Source organism: Ciconia boyciana, chromosome 15, assembly GCF_034638445.1.
Source record: "Ciconia boyciana chromosome 15, ASM3463844v1, whole genome shotgun sequence".
In the NCBI taxonomy this organism is placed as follows: Eukaryota; Metazoa; Chordata; class Aves; order Ciconiiformes; family Ciconiidae; genus Ciconia; species Ciconia boyciana.
In genome coordinates, this window is record NC_132948.1 from 16,858,264 (window position 1) to 16,874,195 (window position 15,932).

General features: G+C 37.0%; 1 protein-coding gene across 4 annotated transcripts in view; it reads right to left on the minus strand.

The window, feature by feature from the left end:
• Nucleotides 1–15,932, minus strand: part of PI4KA (phosphatidylinositol 4-kinase alpha) — a 64,797-nt gene that overhangs the window by 45,119 nt on the left and 3,746 nt on the right. For 3 of the 4 annotated variants that reach the window (XM_072879803.1, XM_072879807.1, XM_072879806.1), the window contains exons 3-18: nt 15,354–15,447; nt 14,585–14,673; nt 13,998–14,070; nt 13,401–13,660; nt 12,639–12,705; nt 10,499–10,647; nt 10,124–10,189; nt 8,994–9,090; nt 8,413–8,604; nt 7,559–7,659; nt 6,704–6,833; nt 5,523–5,655; nt 4,756–4,878; nt 3,863–4,046; nt 2,984–3,087; nt 1,813–1,981 (exon numbers count right to left, since the gene is read on the minus strand). In XM_072879803.1, the coding sequence (XP_072735904.1) occupies nt 1,813–1,981; nt 2,984–3,087; nt 3,863–4,046; nt 4,756–4,878; nt 5,523–5,655; nt 6,704–6,833; nt 7,559–7,659; nt 8,413–8,604; nt 8,994–9,090; nt 10,124–10,189; nt 10,499–10,647; nt 12,639–12,705; nt 13,401–13,660; nt 13,998–14,070; nt 14,585–14,673; nt 15,354–15,447 (2,031 nt within the window). The remainder of the gene's footprint in view (nt 1–1,812; nt 1,982–2,983; nt 3,088–3,862; nt 4,047–4,755; nt 4,879–5,522; nt 5,656–6,703; nt 6,834–7,558; nt 7,660–8,412; nt 8,605–8,993; nt 9,091–10,123; nt 10,190–10,498; nt 10,648–12,638; nt 12,706–13,400; nt 13,661–13,997; nt 14,071–14,584; nt 14,674–15,353; nt 15,448–15,932) is intronic. The other variant, XM_072879804.1, reaches the window with a different exon arrangement.

Genomic DNA, 15,932 nt, shown 5'->3' on the forward strand with positions numbered 1-15,932 from the left:
CAATATGTTTTTCACCATTTCAGCTCGCTTATCTGTGGTTAAAAGAATCTATGAAACCCATGGAGAGAAATTTTCCACCATAGACTTCATGAAAAGCAGATTCTAGACATGTCCTAGTTCCCTTTTAAGAGAAGAGTTGGCATCCGTGATTAAATGCAGTCTATCTTCAAAGCAAACAGATTCATTTCAGAGGGATTTACCAAGAGTTCACCCATCCCATAAAAGGATAAAGAAAGAACCTAGTACTATTAAAATGTAGCATGCACAGGAGGGGGGAAAGAGGTTAGAAAGAAAAAAAAAAACACATTGTGCCCCTCAGTACTAGGAAAATGTGCCTATTTCAAAAGGAAGTGTTACCTACCTATCCCTGAAAAGCAGAGAACAGCTCTCAAACAGCATCTCTGAGAAAACCTTAACTTTGCAGTATGAACACATTTGAATTATTAAAACATGCAAGTGGATTTTTCGTATATAAAATCACTATCAAACACCATGAGTTTTTACAAGTTATCCTAAGGCAGTGCATGAATGCCAAGAGGTTACAGCATTTGAACACTAGGGAGGAACATAACCAGAGGAAGACTGATTTTTTTTTTATGACTAGGAAGCAACCACATTTTGCTTTTCAAATGATAATATATATCTCAAGAGCAAAAGTCAAGGTTAACACCTTGTTTATTAGTATATTTTAGAGCAAAGATGAGAGGAAGGTATTGTGGGAAAGGCTGAGACTTTTATTTGCTTCTTAAAAAGAATAGGCACATCAAGTACTCTGGATACTTTACTGAAATGGGAAGAAAAGCTAATACGAAGTGAGGTGAAAAAGTCTTCACATAAGAAAAAAAGGAGAGAATTCTGAGTGAATAAAGTAACTGCACATAACTGCTCCTGCAGAAATTTAGTTAGCATTTAAAGACATTCCTCTTCCAAGCCTTCTCATAGACTTTCAAAGGCCAGTATGTGTTAAATTTTACAAATCACAATTGAAAACTGCATTTAAAAAGAACTCTATTTTAAAGCAAAACCACTCAAATATCCTCTTCTGCAAAGTATTCCTACCATACAAATTAATCTAAGAGATAAGTTTTATCTTTCTTAGGCAAGCTTTTTGAATAAAATTGCTTTATAAATAAAGCATCCCTAAAAAAATCATCAGAGATTTTTATTAAATCTATAATTTTCACTTCACTGCACTGTTTCCATTATAAGCCTAGACAGATAGGCCTACATCAACTTGGATCTTGGGGGGGGGGGCGGGGGGGGAGATGCACCCACTCATAGCAGCAATTCAGGATCAATCAGGATGACACAAGCTGACTACTTCAAGCTGGGGGTTGGACTAGATGACTTCCTGAGGTCCTTTCCAACCCAAGTTTTCCTATGATCCTATGACACCACTAAAATTAGAAGCAGGATTCTGTCACATCTAAAGACACTTTAAGAATTAGTACTATTACTAATTCTTAAAGTAGTTCAGTAGTCAGCATTCCGTGTTTCTCTTTGCAGCTCTGCCTCTAACAGCTAAACACTCCAGCCAGTTTACTCCGCCTCAGCTGAACAATAGGTATACCACTGCTTTATCTCGGGTACTATACACAGATTAGTTAGGTGTCTGAAAGGCACTATAGACCTGCACTCATACTCCATGATTAGAACAAATTCTTAGGTTTAACAAAGCATGATTTTTTTCTGTGTGTGTAAGGGTATGGTTTTGGTTAAAAAAAAAAACAAACATCCGGAAGACTATGTTTAGTATTGCCATCCATGTAAATGCACAGCTGCATACAATTAAAAAACAGTGACTAATCTTACCTTCAGTGCCGGTCCTTTTTCACTTGCTCTCTCACTAGCTCTCTTTCCTTCTAGCCCAAGCTGAACAAACAGTTCCAGCAAGTTCATCAGTAGTTCATCCACAAGATGTTCTCCTTGAATGTTAGCAGCGATGTTAGCTAGGGCATTAATGACTGCTAAGGAACAGTGTCTGAGAAGAAAGAACAGTTATGAACAAGCAATTCCTCCAAGTTTTACATTTTCAGTGCTTTCTTCATAATGCTGATAGTAACTCTTGTAATAAGGCTGCTGACATTTTTTCACTCAGTTTTTTTTGGGGGGGTTGTTTTTTGTTTTTTATGAATAGCACATAACTTTACTAATAATGGAAAAGCAAGCAGTATTTAAGTGAAAAACTATTTGTAAGCTTTGCCTCTGGAGGACGTTTCGTTTATGATGCTGTCATGGCCAAAAGGAAATTGCTTTCCTGTAGCAGATATGGCTACCGACAAAAAGCAGCAAGGGGCTGTGTTCCTGGATTGGGAAAGCTCCTGAGCAGAAGAATCACAAGTAGTATCAGTTGTTGCTAAAGCTGAGATTGCATTGGGTCAGAGAGTGTGTTAAAACATACTGACAGAAATAGTCCTCTCGGTTACTCACATACTACATTAAAAGATATCCAGCCTACCCCAGCTATCAACAAAGTCAGTGATAATCTTTACGTTGTAACAGGGACTACAATGCGTACTTACATACTTAGAAATAAATTGTTAATGGTTTGCATTTAATCCCTAACATGTAGTGGGACCACATTTAAAAAACAAAAACAAACCACAAACACAAAACCCACCCACACAAAACCCACTGGAACTTCATTAGCTTTTCTAGGCTAAGAGATTAATTACTCCAGTTACAGATAATGTAAGTCATCAATGTCAATAATAATTTACAAACATTAACTCGGGGGGGGTGGGAGGGATGGGGGTGGATCAATAACACATCATAGTGAAAAAAATTTTTAGGAATCTCTACATTATGAAGCGCTACTATTTTTAAACTAATATATTACTTTTTAACATCAAAGAAAAAAAGAACAGTACTATTTATAACATCATTGTAACACTTATAGTGGGAAAAAGTGAAAAACCCTGATGTAGCATAAAGGATATCTGATACAGTATTCATACATTTAAGGGACACAGCTGAGTGTTACCTGTATCCATGATCCTTATAGTCTTTTGTGGCAGAGTAAACAACTGAGCTTGCTTTAACACTGATTTGCTGAAACAGATTCCACACCTCCTGGTAAATATATTGCTGTAAAAAAACCCCAACAAATCACTAAGTAGAGCTTATTGAATACAATCTTTCTAAAGAACAACCCTGTAAAATATACTACGGATTACAAAGTTCTTCAGACAGGTATCTAGGCATAGCCTGAGCAACAGTTTCAGCTTCCATAAAGCGCAGAGAGAAGTGCTTTCATTAATGTTTCTAATTGCTCGAATTTTACAAAATTTATTAAGTTATTTAACTCCACCTTCCTGATCGAATTTTTTTTTTCAGGCTTCTGTGTTCTGGCAATTAATTGCTTGCTCAGAGGCACAAATTACATTTGGAAAAGGTAAATCAGTTAATCCCTGTATGACTGAAGAAGGTGATCTATACTTTTAAATGTATGGACCTACAAGTCTTTGAAAGGTAATTACTGATATGAAAAAAGATACTGTGCAGCTATTTGGGACATAGGCCAAGTTTATAACCTTCTTAATAACTTGAAAACATTGAGTTTGGTGGGGTTTTATAGCTTGTTTTTTTAAAAAAACAAAACAACAACAACACAAAAACCTCCAACTTTTATTATTTTCTATGGGGTCTAATCCTCTTTACAGGGACAGCGTTTTACATGTTATTAATTAGCTTTTGTTTTCTGATGTGACAAAGACGTGAGGATTGTACAGGCACATACCTATGGTGAAGAAAAGAAAAACCTTAAAAAATCTTCTGCAAACGCAGTTTCTAAAATACGTTTCCTTTTAACTAAAGGAAAGGGATCATGAACTGGCACTCTCTTGGCCATTTCTTTCCTTACATTTCCAGTGATGACCAAGCAGCCCAGCTGATCAATGATGAGTACATCAAGATGAGAAGGTGGCTGGCAAAACTTCTGCTGTAAGATCTGTAAGATGGGTTCCATCATTTTTGGGGTGTCCCTCAGTGCCACTGCAATGTGCCCTAGAGCACGAATTGTGTGGTCAGGAATCAAATGAGCTTCCCTGTTATAAAAAACAAACAAAAAAACCCAAAACCATACATGTAACTGTTCAACGGTTATCAAGACCTCCAATTTAAACATCACTAACAGCTTTAATGTTGCCACTCCATGTACCCATCTACTCCCAAAATTAACATTAGAGATATACTTGCACAAGTTGGCTTCCAAAATAAAAACCAAACAAACAAAAAAACCCCCACAAACACACTATCCAAGAAACCCACACTAATCCATGAGCAAACTGTTCTAGAAACAACAGTGAAAAGAGCTAAAAGTGATCTGCAAAACATTAAGACATGACAGTCAGACCAGCTACTATGGGACTTCCCCTTGGAGGTTTCATGGTTGGCAAGTCTCTTAAAAAGTGAAGCAAGTCAAACGCCACAAGTGACAAGCTGTGTCAAGCCATAAAAGACAGCTGAAGCCTGAAGGATACAGCAGAGAGAGTATCACTCAATCTAGGACTCAAAATTTCCTAATACTCATGAAAGATTTGCTGATTCAATCAGATAAAAATGAATCCATACCTCTCAGTATGAAAACAAGGGCTCAGCTCTGCAAAGATTTGCATGGGAAGATCTTGACCCCACATACAAGCTCACTATCTCAGAGACACTTAATTCTAAAATAATGCTGCCTGTACTTATACCTTAAATAAGCTTCAGGTTCATTGAGTGAAGGAAAAATTGGTGTGATGACTAACAACTTACTTATCACTCTCTTGAGAGATGTACAGACGGTTGGATAAACTGGCAAGAAAGGCTTCAACAATCACCGAATCTATAGTCAAGCCAGCTTTCAAGCATCTGGAATAACAACGAACAGAAAACTTGCTAGAACAGCCAGAGAAAAAAAAAATGCATTAATTAAACATTTCACTTTTTACTACTGTAAATGCACATCAGGTATAAGGGAAAAAAGTTTATACTGAAGTATAAGAACTGATTGCCTAGGAATGCTGCAGTTGTATTTTAAAAAATGAGCAGGGTTTCTACTGCTGCTTTCTCCAGCTACAATAAAGATGGGGATATGCAATAAGATTCAGAATCCACTGCTTTAGAAACTGTAATCCCTTGTCTCTAGTCACCAATTGTTTGTTTTTCTTCCAGGTCTCTGTAGTTGTCTAGACAGGAAGAACAATCATCACGCTGCCCACATTTGAGAGCATAACAATCCGTCTGTTACAGGAGACTCACTCAACATGATAGTCTAAGCAGAAAACAGAATCCCCACTGAGTATCAAAGTGGTGACCTAGCAAGAATTACATATGTGGGAAGCAAAACCATGAGACCGAATTATTATTTTGCAATTAGGACATAAACAGAACCAAGAGATGTCTGAAGGAAAATGAAGTCATGATTAAAAAAAGCAAAAAGCCTTTATAGCAGCACAGAGCAGCACCTTCTGAACATCACAATTCTTTCCGTCTAGGGAAACAGAACACATGTTCCAACATGGGGCAAGTCTCTCTCTTACCTGCAGATGTTGTCTATGGCGATGTCACGCAGCTGCTCATACATGGATGGCTGACTTTTCTTGCCAGGCATTACATTGAGAGTGGACTCTGAATGCTCATTGGTTACACTAATCTTGATGTCATTACCACCTACTAAAGAACACAGAGTACGGAAATCAATGCCATTTGAAATACCGTTTTTCCCCAAGAGGAGAGCACACAGGCAGAGCAATATCTGGTAAGTGAGTGCAAAACAGTCTACTTTACGTCTTAGAGAGTTGAGCTGAAGACCTTTGGAAGTCACTAGCTATGCAAAGTATTACCACATTTAACTACTTCTAAATAATTATTCCTAAATTTAGTCACCTTCAGTTCTCATTTTACCTGTTCTGCTTTAGCATTACGATACTGCTTTTACATTAGCAAGACATTTAAATTGAACATTTTCTTTTTGGAAATCAGAACTTGATATTACCATTTAAAAACAACGACAAAAAACCTTCCAAATGCCATCAAGATGGGCCTGGGGCTGGAGCACAGGACCTGTATGGAGAGCCTGAGGAACATAGCTTTGTTCAGCCTGGAAGAGGTGGCTTTGGACAGGCCTAATGGCTGCCTTGCAAAATGTAAAGTAGGTTACTAAGAAGACAGAAGCAGGCTTTGTGGGAGAATGAGACACAACAGATATAACTTGAAACAAGGGAGGTTCCAATTGTATACATGATTCCACCCCCCCCGCCCCATGAGGATAATTATGCACTGGCTCAGGTTGTAGAATCTCTGTCCTTGGAGGTTTCTGAAGGCCCCTGTGGACAAAGCCCTAAGCAAACTGCTCTGAACTGACTGCAGGAGGTTGACACACGTAATACAACCTTCAGTACTGCAGCATCACACTACAGTGGCTGGTGATCTCACCCAGGATAAAAGTGCTTGAGATAAGACTATCTCGGTTTCAGCAGAATAGGTACAGCAATATTGCTGCTAGGATAAAATGTAGTTCTACATATACTGCTTGACCTTAGATATACTTCTACCAGAATTTGATTTGCATTCCTCCTCTCTACCTCCAAAAGAATCACAAATGCATCTCCATTTCACCCTACAGCTATATCACCCCAAATACCCAAAAGCATCAAAAAGCCATACAAGTTGGAAAACAATCACTAGCATATTCTTTGGAACACAGCCTTTTTTCCTTTACCTGTGTGATACTGGCTGTGATACTTGTAAAGTTTCACAAGCACTGGGGAAGGTATCACAAGAAAGTCTCTCAAGGATGGATTGACAGAATGAACCACAACAGGGAACCTCTCACACAAACGACCTAGACCCTAAAAAAGAAGAAAAAAAAAAGGAACATAGTTTTAGAATATCACAGCACAATTTTTATTTCAGCTGTAAGCTTGCAACTTCAGCTCAACACAAAAAAACCCAAACCGAAACAAATCATACATAGTTCTGAGGGATCCAATTTTTAGCAGAAGGTTTAGATATTTCAAGTCTCTAATTTTTTTAGATTATCCTACAGTGCATCATGCCAGTCAAGCCTTGCTGCTCTCTTCCTGGGTGATTTCACAGGAGTTACATGAAATGAAATGCACTCTCTAAAAATAAAGTTACTGGACAAGTTCCAACATTTAGAGAATCCTGATAATTTACTATTTACTATGTGGTGGAAAACACCATGAATAAGTGCCCAATAAGAAGACATAAAAATTAGAATTAACCAAGTCTTAGTCTTAAAACTCAGTGATCTGCCAGTCCCAGTATTTTAACTGTTTATGTAATGGACTAAGAAGCTAAGTATTCCAGAAATGAAATACTGGTTAAAAAACCCTCTGTAATATTATTCTTCAAGTAGTTGGGCTAAGAAAATTTTGAAAGCACTACTCTACTGCAGTTCTAGTTTCCGCACCAGACCTCTAAAATCCAAATGTAGAACACATTGATGGAAAGTAATACAAATAGCAAATAAAAAGTGTTCTTCTAGCAACCTGTAAAACTCCCCAAACTCTCACTCACTGATACAGTAATGTCAAATACTGTAAAGACAGACCTGCAAACAGCAAATTAGCAGCGGCAAGTGAGCAATGATGACTTTGCTTGAGGTTTTCGACTGCAGCTTCTCTGATAACTTGATGCACAGGTTTTCTGCACCTTAAATGAAAAATCCAACAGAAAAATTTATGTTTATCAGATTTATTATTAGGCCACACACAACCCAATGCTTACTGGAATATCTAAAACAACACAGAAAATTTATCAGCTTCACTCTCCTTATACTATAATTCCTCAAAGAGATCTAGTGCTTCTCCTGCAAAAACAGTTTTGGAAACTTAGTATCTGCACCAAACAGCTCTGTCAAACACTATAATTAAAAGAATGACAGTACTTAAAGTTGATTTTGAGTGTACTTCACATTTGACAGAAATTAACTATTGCAAGGTCCAAAGGAAAAAATCCTTTACATATTCAGAGGATGTGTAAGAATTATACAAGAAAGAAAATTGAGAAAAAGTGAGAAAGAGCTTCCCAGTTCTGTTAGCAATGAAGAATAAACATTTTCTTTAAAAGAATGACTGAGAAACACTTAGACACTAAGAGCAATAATTAAAAACATAAAATAAACTAGAAAATAAGCAGCTGCATGTAAGGCAGCAATTATAGCATCTCTTGTAGATAAGCCAATAGGATGTTTCTGTTTCAATTTCTATGAAGAGATGTCTAACTACCTAGTCAACTGATTTGACAACTTTTTGATGGAAGTTTTACTCTTGTATTCTAATAGCAAAAAGTATTCCACTGAAATTTATTTTATATTTCTCTGAGCATCATCCACTCTCAGAGAGCTTATAAGTATTTCTACAACTTAAAAGACAGACATTCCAGAGGCCCAAGAGCATTTTTTACCTTGCTCGTCTTTCACAGCCCACACCATGAGATCCACACAGGCAGCATTAGCCTGGCAACGCAGTTTTAAAGGACTCAGCTCATTGTGCAGTCGATCCACATCATGAAGGATTTTCTGAAGTTCTGACTGACTGCTGTTAAATTGCTCTAGCACAAAATCATGGATTTCCTTCACAAATGAGTTGGGAAGGTCTAAAGAAATAAAAGGAAATAGCATTACACTAGAAGGATGGGAGCCAGTGTATCAGAATGATAGCACATATAAAATTCATTGCTACGTTATAAATGAAATTATTTCGTAAAGTTTATGTCCTGCCTAAAAGATAAATTTCATGGCAAAGTCCACAAGTAAGCAGACAATTGAAATGCCATCTATTAATCCTTGCGGTGTTGCTCAAAATATTTCTTCCTATTTCCATAGCACCTTTTTTATATGGAAACATTTCAAAATACAAATTTTATAGCATATGTAGAGTCCCCAGGAAATGCAAACCCCAATGTTAAAGCACTCAATATAATGCAGACAACACTTTGGATCCTAAACATAATGAAGGATAAATTAAAAAATACAAATACTGTACCTTTCATATAGTATAATGTGTCTCTCAGCATTTTAAACTGAGCAAGATAAAGAGGGTCACTGAATGTTTTATAATAGAGATCTGTATTAGCACTTGTCTGAAAAAGAAAAGAAGCAACCTGCTAGATTCAAAGTTAAGTATTTTCCATTATATGGATAAATAAAGCTTCTTATTCCAGTCACATACTGTTTTCCTCCACAATGTAAACAAGCATTTAAAACAGGTACCAGAAGTAACTTCACAGCTTCTCCCCTCTTACTTTTATCAAAGGAAAAGTACAGCCATTCAGTGCATTAAATAAGATTCAATCACTCTCTTGATTTGAAGAGCACATATATGTTCTCTCTAACAGTGTTGATTAAAAAAAAAAAGAAGAGGATTCAAACCTCTCATTTTACTGGGATAGCAAAAAGATAAACTGAAGCTGTCTCCACTTAGGCCTACATTTCAAATATGGCAGTACTTGAAGGCAGGCTGGAGAGAACAGCAAAGTCATTTTCCCACACAATTGAACACATACTCTTTTCAACAGAGCTTTACGCCCCCGAGGAGATGAGGCTAACTCCATAAAACGTGGTGGAGGCTGCTACAGAACTGCACCCAGGGAAGGGGAGAACAAGGACTCACAGACCTACAGAAATGGGTATGCCACCTCTGAAAGTAAAGGTCCACAAACTGAACGCTATTAAACTTGTAGAAATAACACCTGAAAGAGCAGCAGTCATTTCCAAGCCAGAAAAAGAAAACAACCAATATATTTTATCTACATGAAAAAAAAGACAATGTTACTGTAACATGCAATAAAGACCTTAGTCTACAGTAAACCAGTTTTAGGCAATCAATGCTGTAATTCAGTAGGATAACAGAGCTAAAGTAAGATAATACTTCATTTTTTAAGACAGTAACTATTCCTTTATGTTACTGAAAAACATTCCCCCCTTAACCCCCATTTTTACACAGTCCAAGGCTAGATTTAAACCACTGAAAGAACAGTTTGAACAGGAAATTAGTATCGTTTTGCAAAAAGAAGGCATACCTTACATAGGTAAAAGGCTAATTTTCAAAGTATTAATTATTAAGATAAAAGCATAAAGCATTCAAGTCATTAGAAAAGGAATTTAAAAACATACCTCTGCAACTTCAGCTACAACTGCATCTAAGGTCTTTAGCAGAGAATCCCCAACAATCTGTTTTACCTACAGAGGTAAAAAATAAAAAAATGCTGTTTCCTGTTGATGATTCTAGATAGGAAGACAATACAATTTTGCCCATGCACAGAAAATACAAGTCACTTGACTGCAAAGTGTCAGATGAAATTAAGGCTACAAGAATTTCTGCTTGCAACAAGAATAAATATATTTGAGCCTCTGTGTGCTGTTCCAGAATAGCAGGAGCAGGAAGCAGACAGGGCCAGCAATTTCTCTCACTTGTGTGAATTCCCAGCAACTAAATCCTTCTAGGATGAATATCTAGAATGCAAGTTCACTGCAGCCTTCATTGCATACCATGTTCAACAGCTGACGAAGCATTTCCAGTGGGATGTTAAACTCCTTATTGTTAATGCCATTGAAGAGAGGAGAAACTGAAAAGCTGGAGCTGATTGTAGAGAAGTAATAATCAGGATCCAGTGCACTCCCATCAGGAAGATACGAACCTGATCAGAAAAATAATAGAAATAAAAGTTTTGGGAGAGAGAGGACATATAACCTTTGTTTAATGGTAATGTTTAGTCACTACTAACAAGTTATTTTCAACACAGGCACAGTCTAACTTGCAGGCTATCAAGAGGCACATTTCAGCTAATCTACTGGGAAATCAAGACAGAAAACTATGATGAAAAAATACGTTTATTCACTAGAAGTTTACAATCACAATGGAAGAATTCATTTCAATGACTTGTGTCCATGTCGGAGACACTGCTGACAAGAAGTCTTCCCATACTACTGATGTACATTTACCTGAAAACATTTGTAAATGCCATTTTGTTCAAAAGCATAGAGGTGCAAAGAACAGGTTAAGTCAAAACTATTTTGCAAGGTTTTCCCCTATATTAGATCAAATGACCACGTGGCACAGCTTTCATCTTAGGAGAGGCACCAATTCACTACTGCAATTTGAAGGCAAAAATTATTTTTCAGATTCAAGTACTCTATTAAGCAACCAACTTGCTAAGCATGCTGCTTTTGGCACTGTTTCCACTGTAGAAATTACATCTCTGCCTTTTTAAAGTACTCAGCTGCCTGTGCTAACATAATGTTCTTGTGATTAATAGGCTTACAAGCAACACTATTTATTGACAACAACAACAACAACGTTTTCAGTCCTTTTTTCTAAACTGTTAGCCTTGGCCAGAATAAAAACAAGGTCATTACTCATCTGTTTCAGAAAGTAAGACTATCACAAACTATATTATCGGAAATAATACAAGGGCTGCCTGTATCTGAAATACCTGGTAGAAGTTAGTATTGAAAATAAAATCCTGATTAGAATAATCATAACTCTGCTAGAGACACAATTAAAATTATTCTGAAATTTTTACAAAGTTGTCCACTACCAAGCTATAGTTTTAAGATGATTTTTGTTCTTCTACTATAGACTCTCTCTAACCTGCAGCCTTTTTTTTTTTTTTTTTAAATTCAAAACATGAAGACCCTAAAATTGAAGAAGTATAGGTTGGTTCAACAAGGTAGACAGAAGACAAACAGGTCTCTTCCTACTTGGCAATTTAAGAATGATATTTGAATTATGCTGCAATCCCATGATATGATTGAGGAAGACAGATGCCTCTACAAATAGTAACATGAAAGAAAAAGAAAAGTAATGTGGAAGAAATTAATTTAAGCCAGGGCTTGAGAGGAGAATGATCCAGAAACAGAGAATGCCCAAACTGTTAAAAACCTCAAAGGGCCAGACAAAACCAGAGCCACCAAAACACTTCAGACACAGAGCTAGTCCTCCACGTGATTCATGAAAGACAGTTTATTTTTAAGCCCTGCTTTGACATAGAACTTACAGCTAGAGCTCTACCAAAACTCAGTGGTTAAGAGTTCATATATTAATTCATGAAAATACTTCACATTGCTGCCTTTTATGATACAGTAATTAATACACATTAGTGAGCACTCGACTTCAGTGTCTCCTTTATTATTTCTCACTTTGGCAAATTACTAGGTCTTACACAATGACCCATACGACGTTTACTTCAAATGGAGCGGTTGTTTTAGATTTATACGATGTGCCACAAAGGTCTCAAAATTCCAGACCTTAGTCCAACAATTTAGTTGTCTAGTGAGGCACAATATTAACACTTGTTTCTCAAAGTTACTCAGCCTAATCTCCCAAAATACTTTTGGCCTAGTTGAATTAAGCTCTTCAGTACTAGGCACAGCCTAGCAATAAGGAAATCATGTCTCGCTCAGAAGCCTGCCAGAAAGAACTGAGCCTGGAAACCACTGGTGTTAAGAATAACTTTCTATTATCTTTATACCCCATAATCTTTCAGAATCCTAGCAGGCATGTACCAGAGAACTACTATAAGAATTCTAGAGGGCAGAGAAAGGGGTCAAAATTATTTTGGTTTTCAAATTCCTATAAATAGCAAAAAAACCCCCAAATCACACACTGTTCCTTTGCAAAATAATTTACCTTCAAAGTAATGAATTGCAGATCCTCCAGGAGAGCTGGGAGGCGGAATTCCACGTTCAGGACTAACCTGAAACATCACACAAAGGCCGTAATTTAAAAACTATTTATAAAACATTGAAAAATTTTCCAGAGAATGGTTCATACACTTTATAATGAAACACAGCTTCAAGCAAAACTAACAGGAACTACGTATTGCCAGGCCTAACAGCTCAATTCCAACCAAAAATGGGAACTTAAAAAAAGCTAGTTCAGTGCTAGCTTTTTTTAGGGAAGAGATCAGAATGACGAGTCCTGTATTGTATGAAACTATGCTAATAACAATCTGTGGTTTCAAAATCGGCATCTGAATCCACTCTTCCCCTAAGACAATGAACAGCCACAGCTCCTGGTGAAACCAGTGAGAGCTCATGTTTCCTCAGCACTTCTGAAAATGTTAGCTGTTAGGTGCCAGCTTCTCAAATTCGCAGATATACATTACAATGCTTTTTCATGAGAATAACACAAGGAATAAGATTTGCCAATTGTTCCATGTGAAGACTTATTAGTACAGTTGTTAGTTTAACTGTCACTGATTATTCTGTAGCTCAGAAACTACAAAATTATTTTGAAACTCAGTTGCAGAATCAAAATAAAGATCTCTGTATCTGATCAAATAATGTGTTAAGACACCATGTGTATATCCAGGCTTAATGCGGTCTTAACTCCACCAAGACCACAAAATCATCTAAGCACTGACTCCAACGCAGAGCAATTCATAAAGACCTGTGAGATGCTAGATACACTGCTAGCCTTTCTCTTTAGTGTTCCTTCTTGACAAACAGTGAGTAGAGAACTGGGAAGAATTGATCTGAAATCATTAAAGGATCGTCGGCGAATTCCTTCAAGCTCTTCTGGAACTCTCAGGGAATGCGGGGGAATTTTTGGAAAAAGCTTTGAGAGGAGAGCCTCCTCTGAATTGCTGTAGCGACCAAAGGCTCGAGAAATTCCTATCAGGCAGGGTACTGCATACTTGCATAAATATTCTGGAAAAGAAAAAGACATGTAACAGTATATTAACAGTAACTTAGAACTTCCTCTTCACAGTTTTGCTACCACTTCACTAAACTGTTTCAGCCTAACGTGCTTTGCAAAGACTTATTTGTGCAAGCAGAGGAAAAACCATGAAGGTATCGCAAATACACTTCTCTTGCTCCCGTATTTACCACGCAGCAACAAACAGAATAAATATGTACTAAGAGAAGTCGAGAGAAAAAGCTGCTCACTTTTCAGGAGTGATCCTGATAATTAGAAACCCAAGAGAAGTCCAGAGAACAGGAGTTACAAGTATAGTAACACTATAAAGAGTTATTTTAGTAGTACCTTTATCATGCATTTGCGGGGTCTGGCACATTCCCAACAGGAACTGCATTACTTGTAGAATTGCATCCAAAATCTAAAGTAATCAAGACAGACATACAACAAAATACCTTTTGGTAAAAAGATACTATTATCTTATACTAGATCACTACAGCACAAATGAAACTTGCAAATATTACCGTAAGCACCTCTGTAAACAAGATTTTTTTTAATGCTAGGTGACTAAAAAAGTATATTGTCCTCACTCAGGTTAAGAGCTTCTTTTGTAAAGTCTGCAGTTAGCTGGTATGTACTAGCAAAATAAGATTGCAGCAGTCCTAATTTCAGTATCAAAACCTGAATTCTAAAATTCTGGGCTCAGCGAGTGACATCCTTTGACACATGGAAGTAACTGCAGACTTATGAATATCTTCTAGGTACCTGACTATTAATTAACACAAGCAAAATAATGCAATGGCACACATGTTAAAGCAATCAATCCCTTTGCCAGAAAGCAAGCAGCTGTGGTGTACTCTTCTCTAGGCATTTGTCAGTACTGAAGCATCGGAGAACTGGGACCTACATCAGCACAAAATTAAAATAAACTCTACCTGCTCTCTGAGAGACGCATCCCTGTAAGCAACGTCTGATAACAACGTTACCAAGCAGAAGCTGAAGTTTTCTGCAACTGGAAGCAAGCCTGCAAAGTAAGGGACAGAAAATAAGCCACTTCAGCATTGTTAGAGAGAATCAACATAGAAAGAGCAAAATAATAATAAGCAAGAAGACATAAGTGATTCCCATGTCATACAGTTCTGAGATAGACTGTAGAAAAATATAGTATTACATACAAAATTTGAAGTACACTCTAACCACCATAATTTCAGCATGAAATGTTAAAAGAATAATTTTAATAATTAAAAACTTTTCCACACTTTCAAGTACTTGAAAAAAAAAAAATTATAATACCCCTTGTGAAAAAGTATTCTTATATTAATTTGAAGATATATTAAGGGAGCAAGGAATGAAGTAGTTTAAATAGCAGCTAAGCATCCAAGCTAAAAGTAGAGCGTACGAATCTCAGGTTCCACTCTCCTGCTCTAACTATTACACAATCTTCCCCAATTCAGTAACAAAATATATTGAGTGTAGAATTATTTGGAAAGTGCAATTTATCACAAAGCAGTCAAGCAAGAAAGCTGGGAGCTATTCAACTTCCCCTTTGCTTCTAAAGAAAATCAATATTAAAGGCTGTTGAGTCAGGAGCTAAGAACCTAGCAGGACCTATCACCTCCCCTTGCAGCATGTCCTGAACAACCTTTGTTACGTCTACTTCCTGGCTGGCATTCCATGAGCGTGATCAAAAGACCCAAACATCACCTCTGCCTTTCCGTGCATTGCTTTCTTCTATCCACTGGACTTTGGGAAGACCCTTCAGAAGTCGGAGGAGGTAAGGAACCACGTTATCTTTGTGCTAAAGAGGAAAATACTCTATTTAAAATGGAGAAGAAAAGCTGAACCATATAATCTCGAGATATTTTAGAGATATGGAAAGACTACATTAGCTACACACAGAACTAGCTTCTAATGATTACTCCACAGGCTTCTTGAATATTGCAAAATTGATTTCAACACAGGCAAACAAAAGTAAACCAATTCAGTGCTATAAAAATCCAATCCTTTCATTCTAGGCAATGGTTCATTCTCTGTAAAAGTTGGAGAAAAAAGTTCCAGAACAGTAATTAACCCCAAACAATTTATTAGTTTACAGCAAGGTCACAAAATAATTTTAAGGCCACTAGAAATTCAGAGTGCCAGTCCCAATTCGGTACATGTGATCCATCCCATGGCCTTATGCAAGTCACTTAACACATCTGTGTAACACTTCAGCTTCCTAATCTGCAAATCAAAGGATAGCACTTCCTTCCTCAGAGTTGGATTAATTAATACTAACTGCTG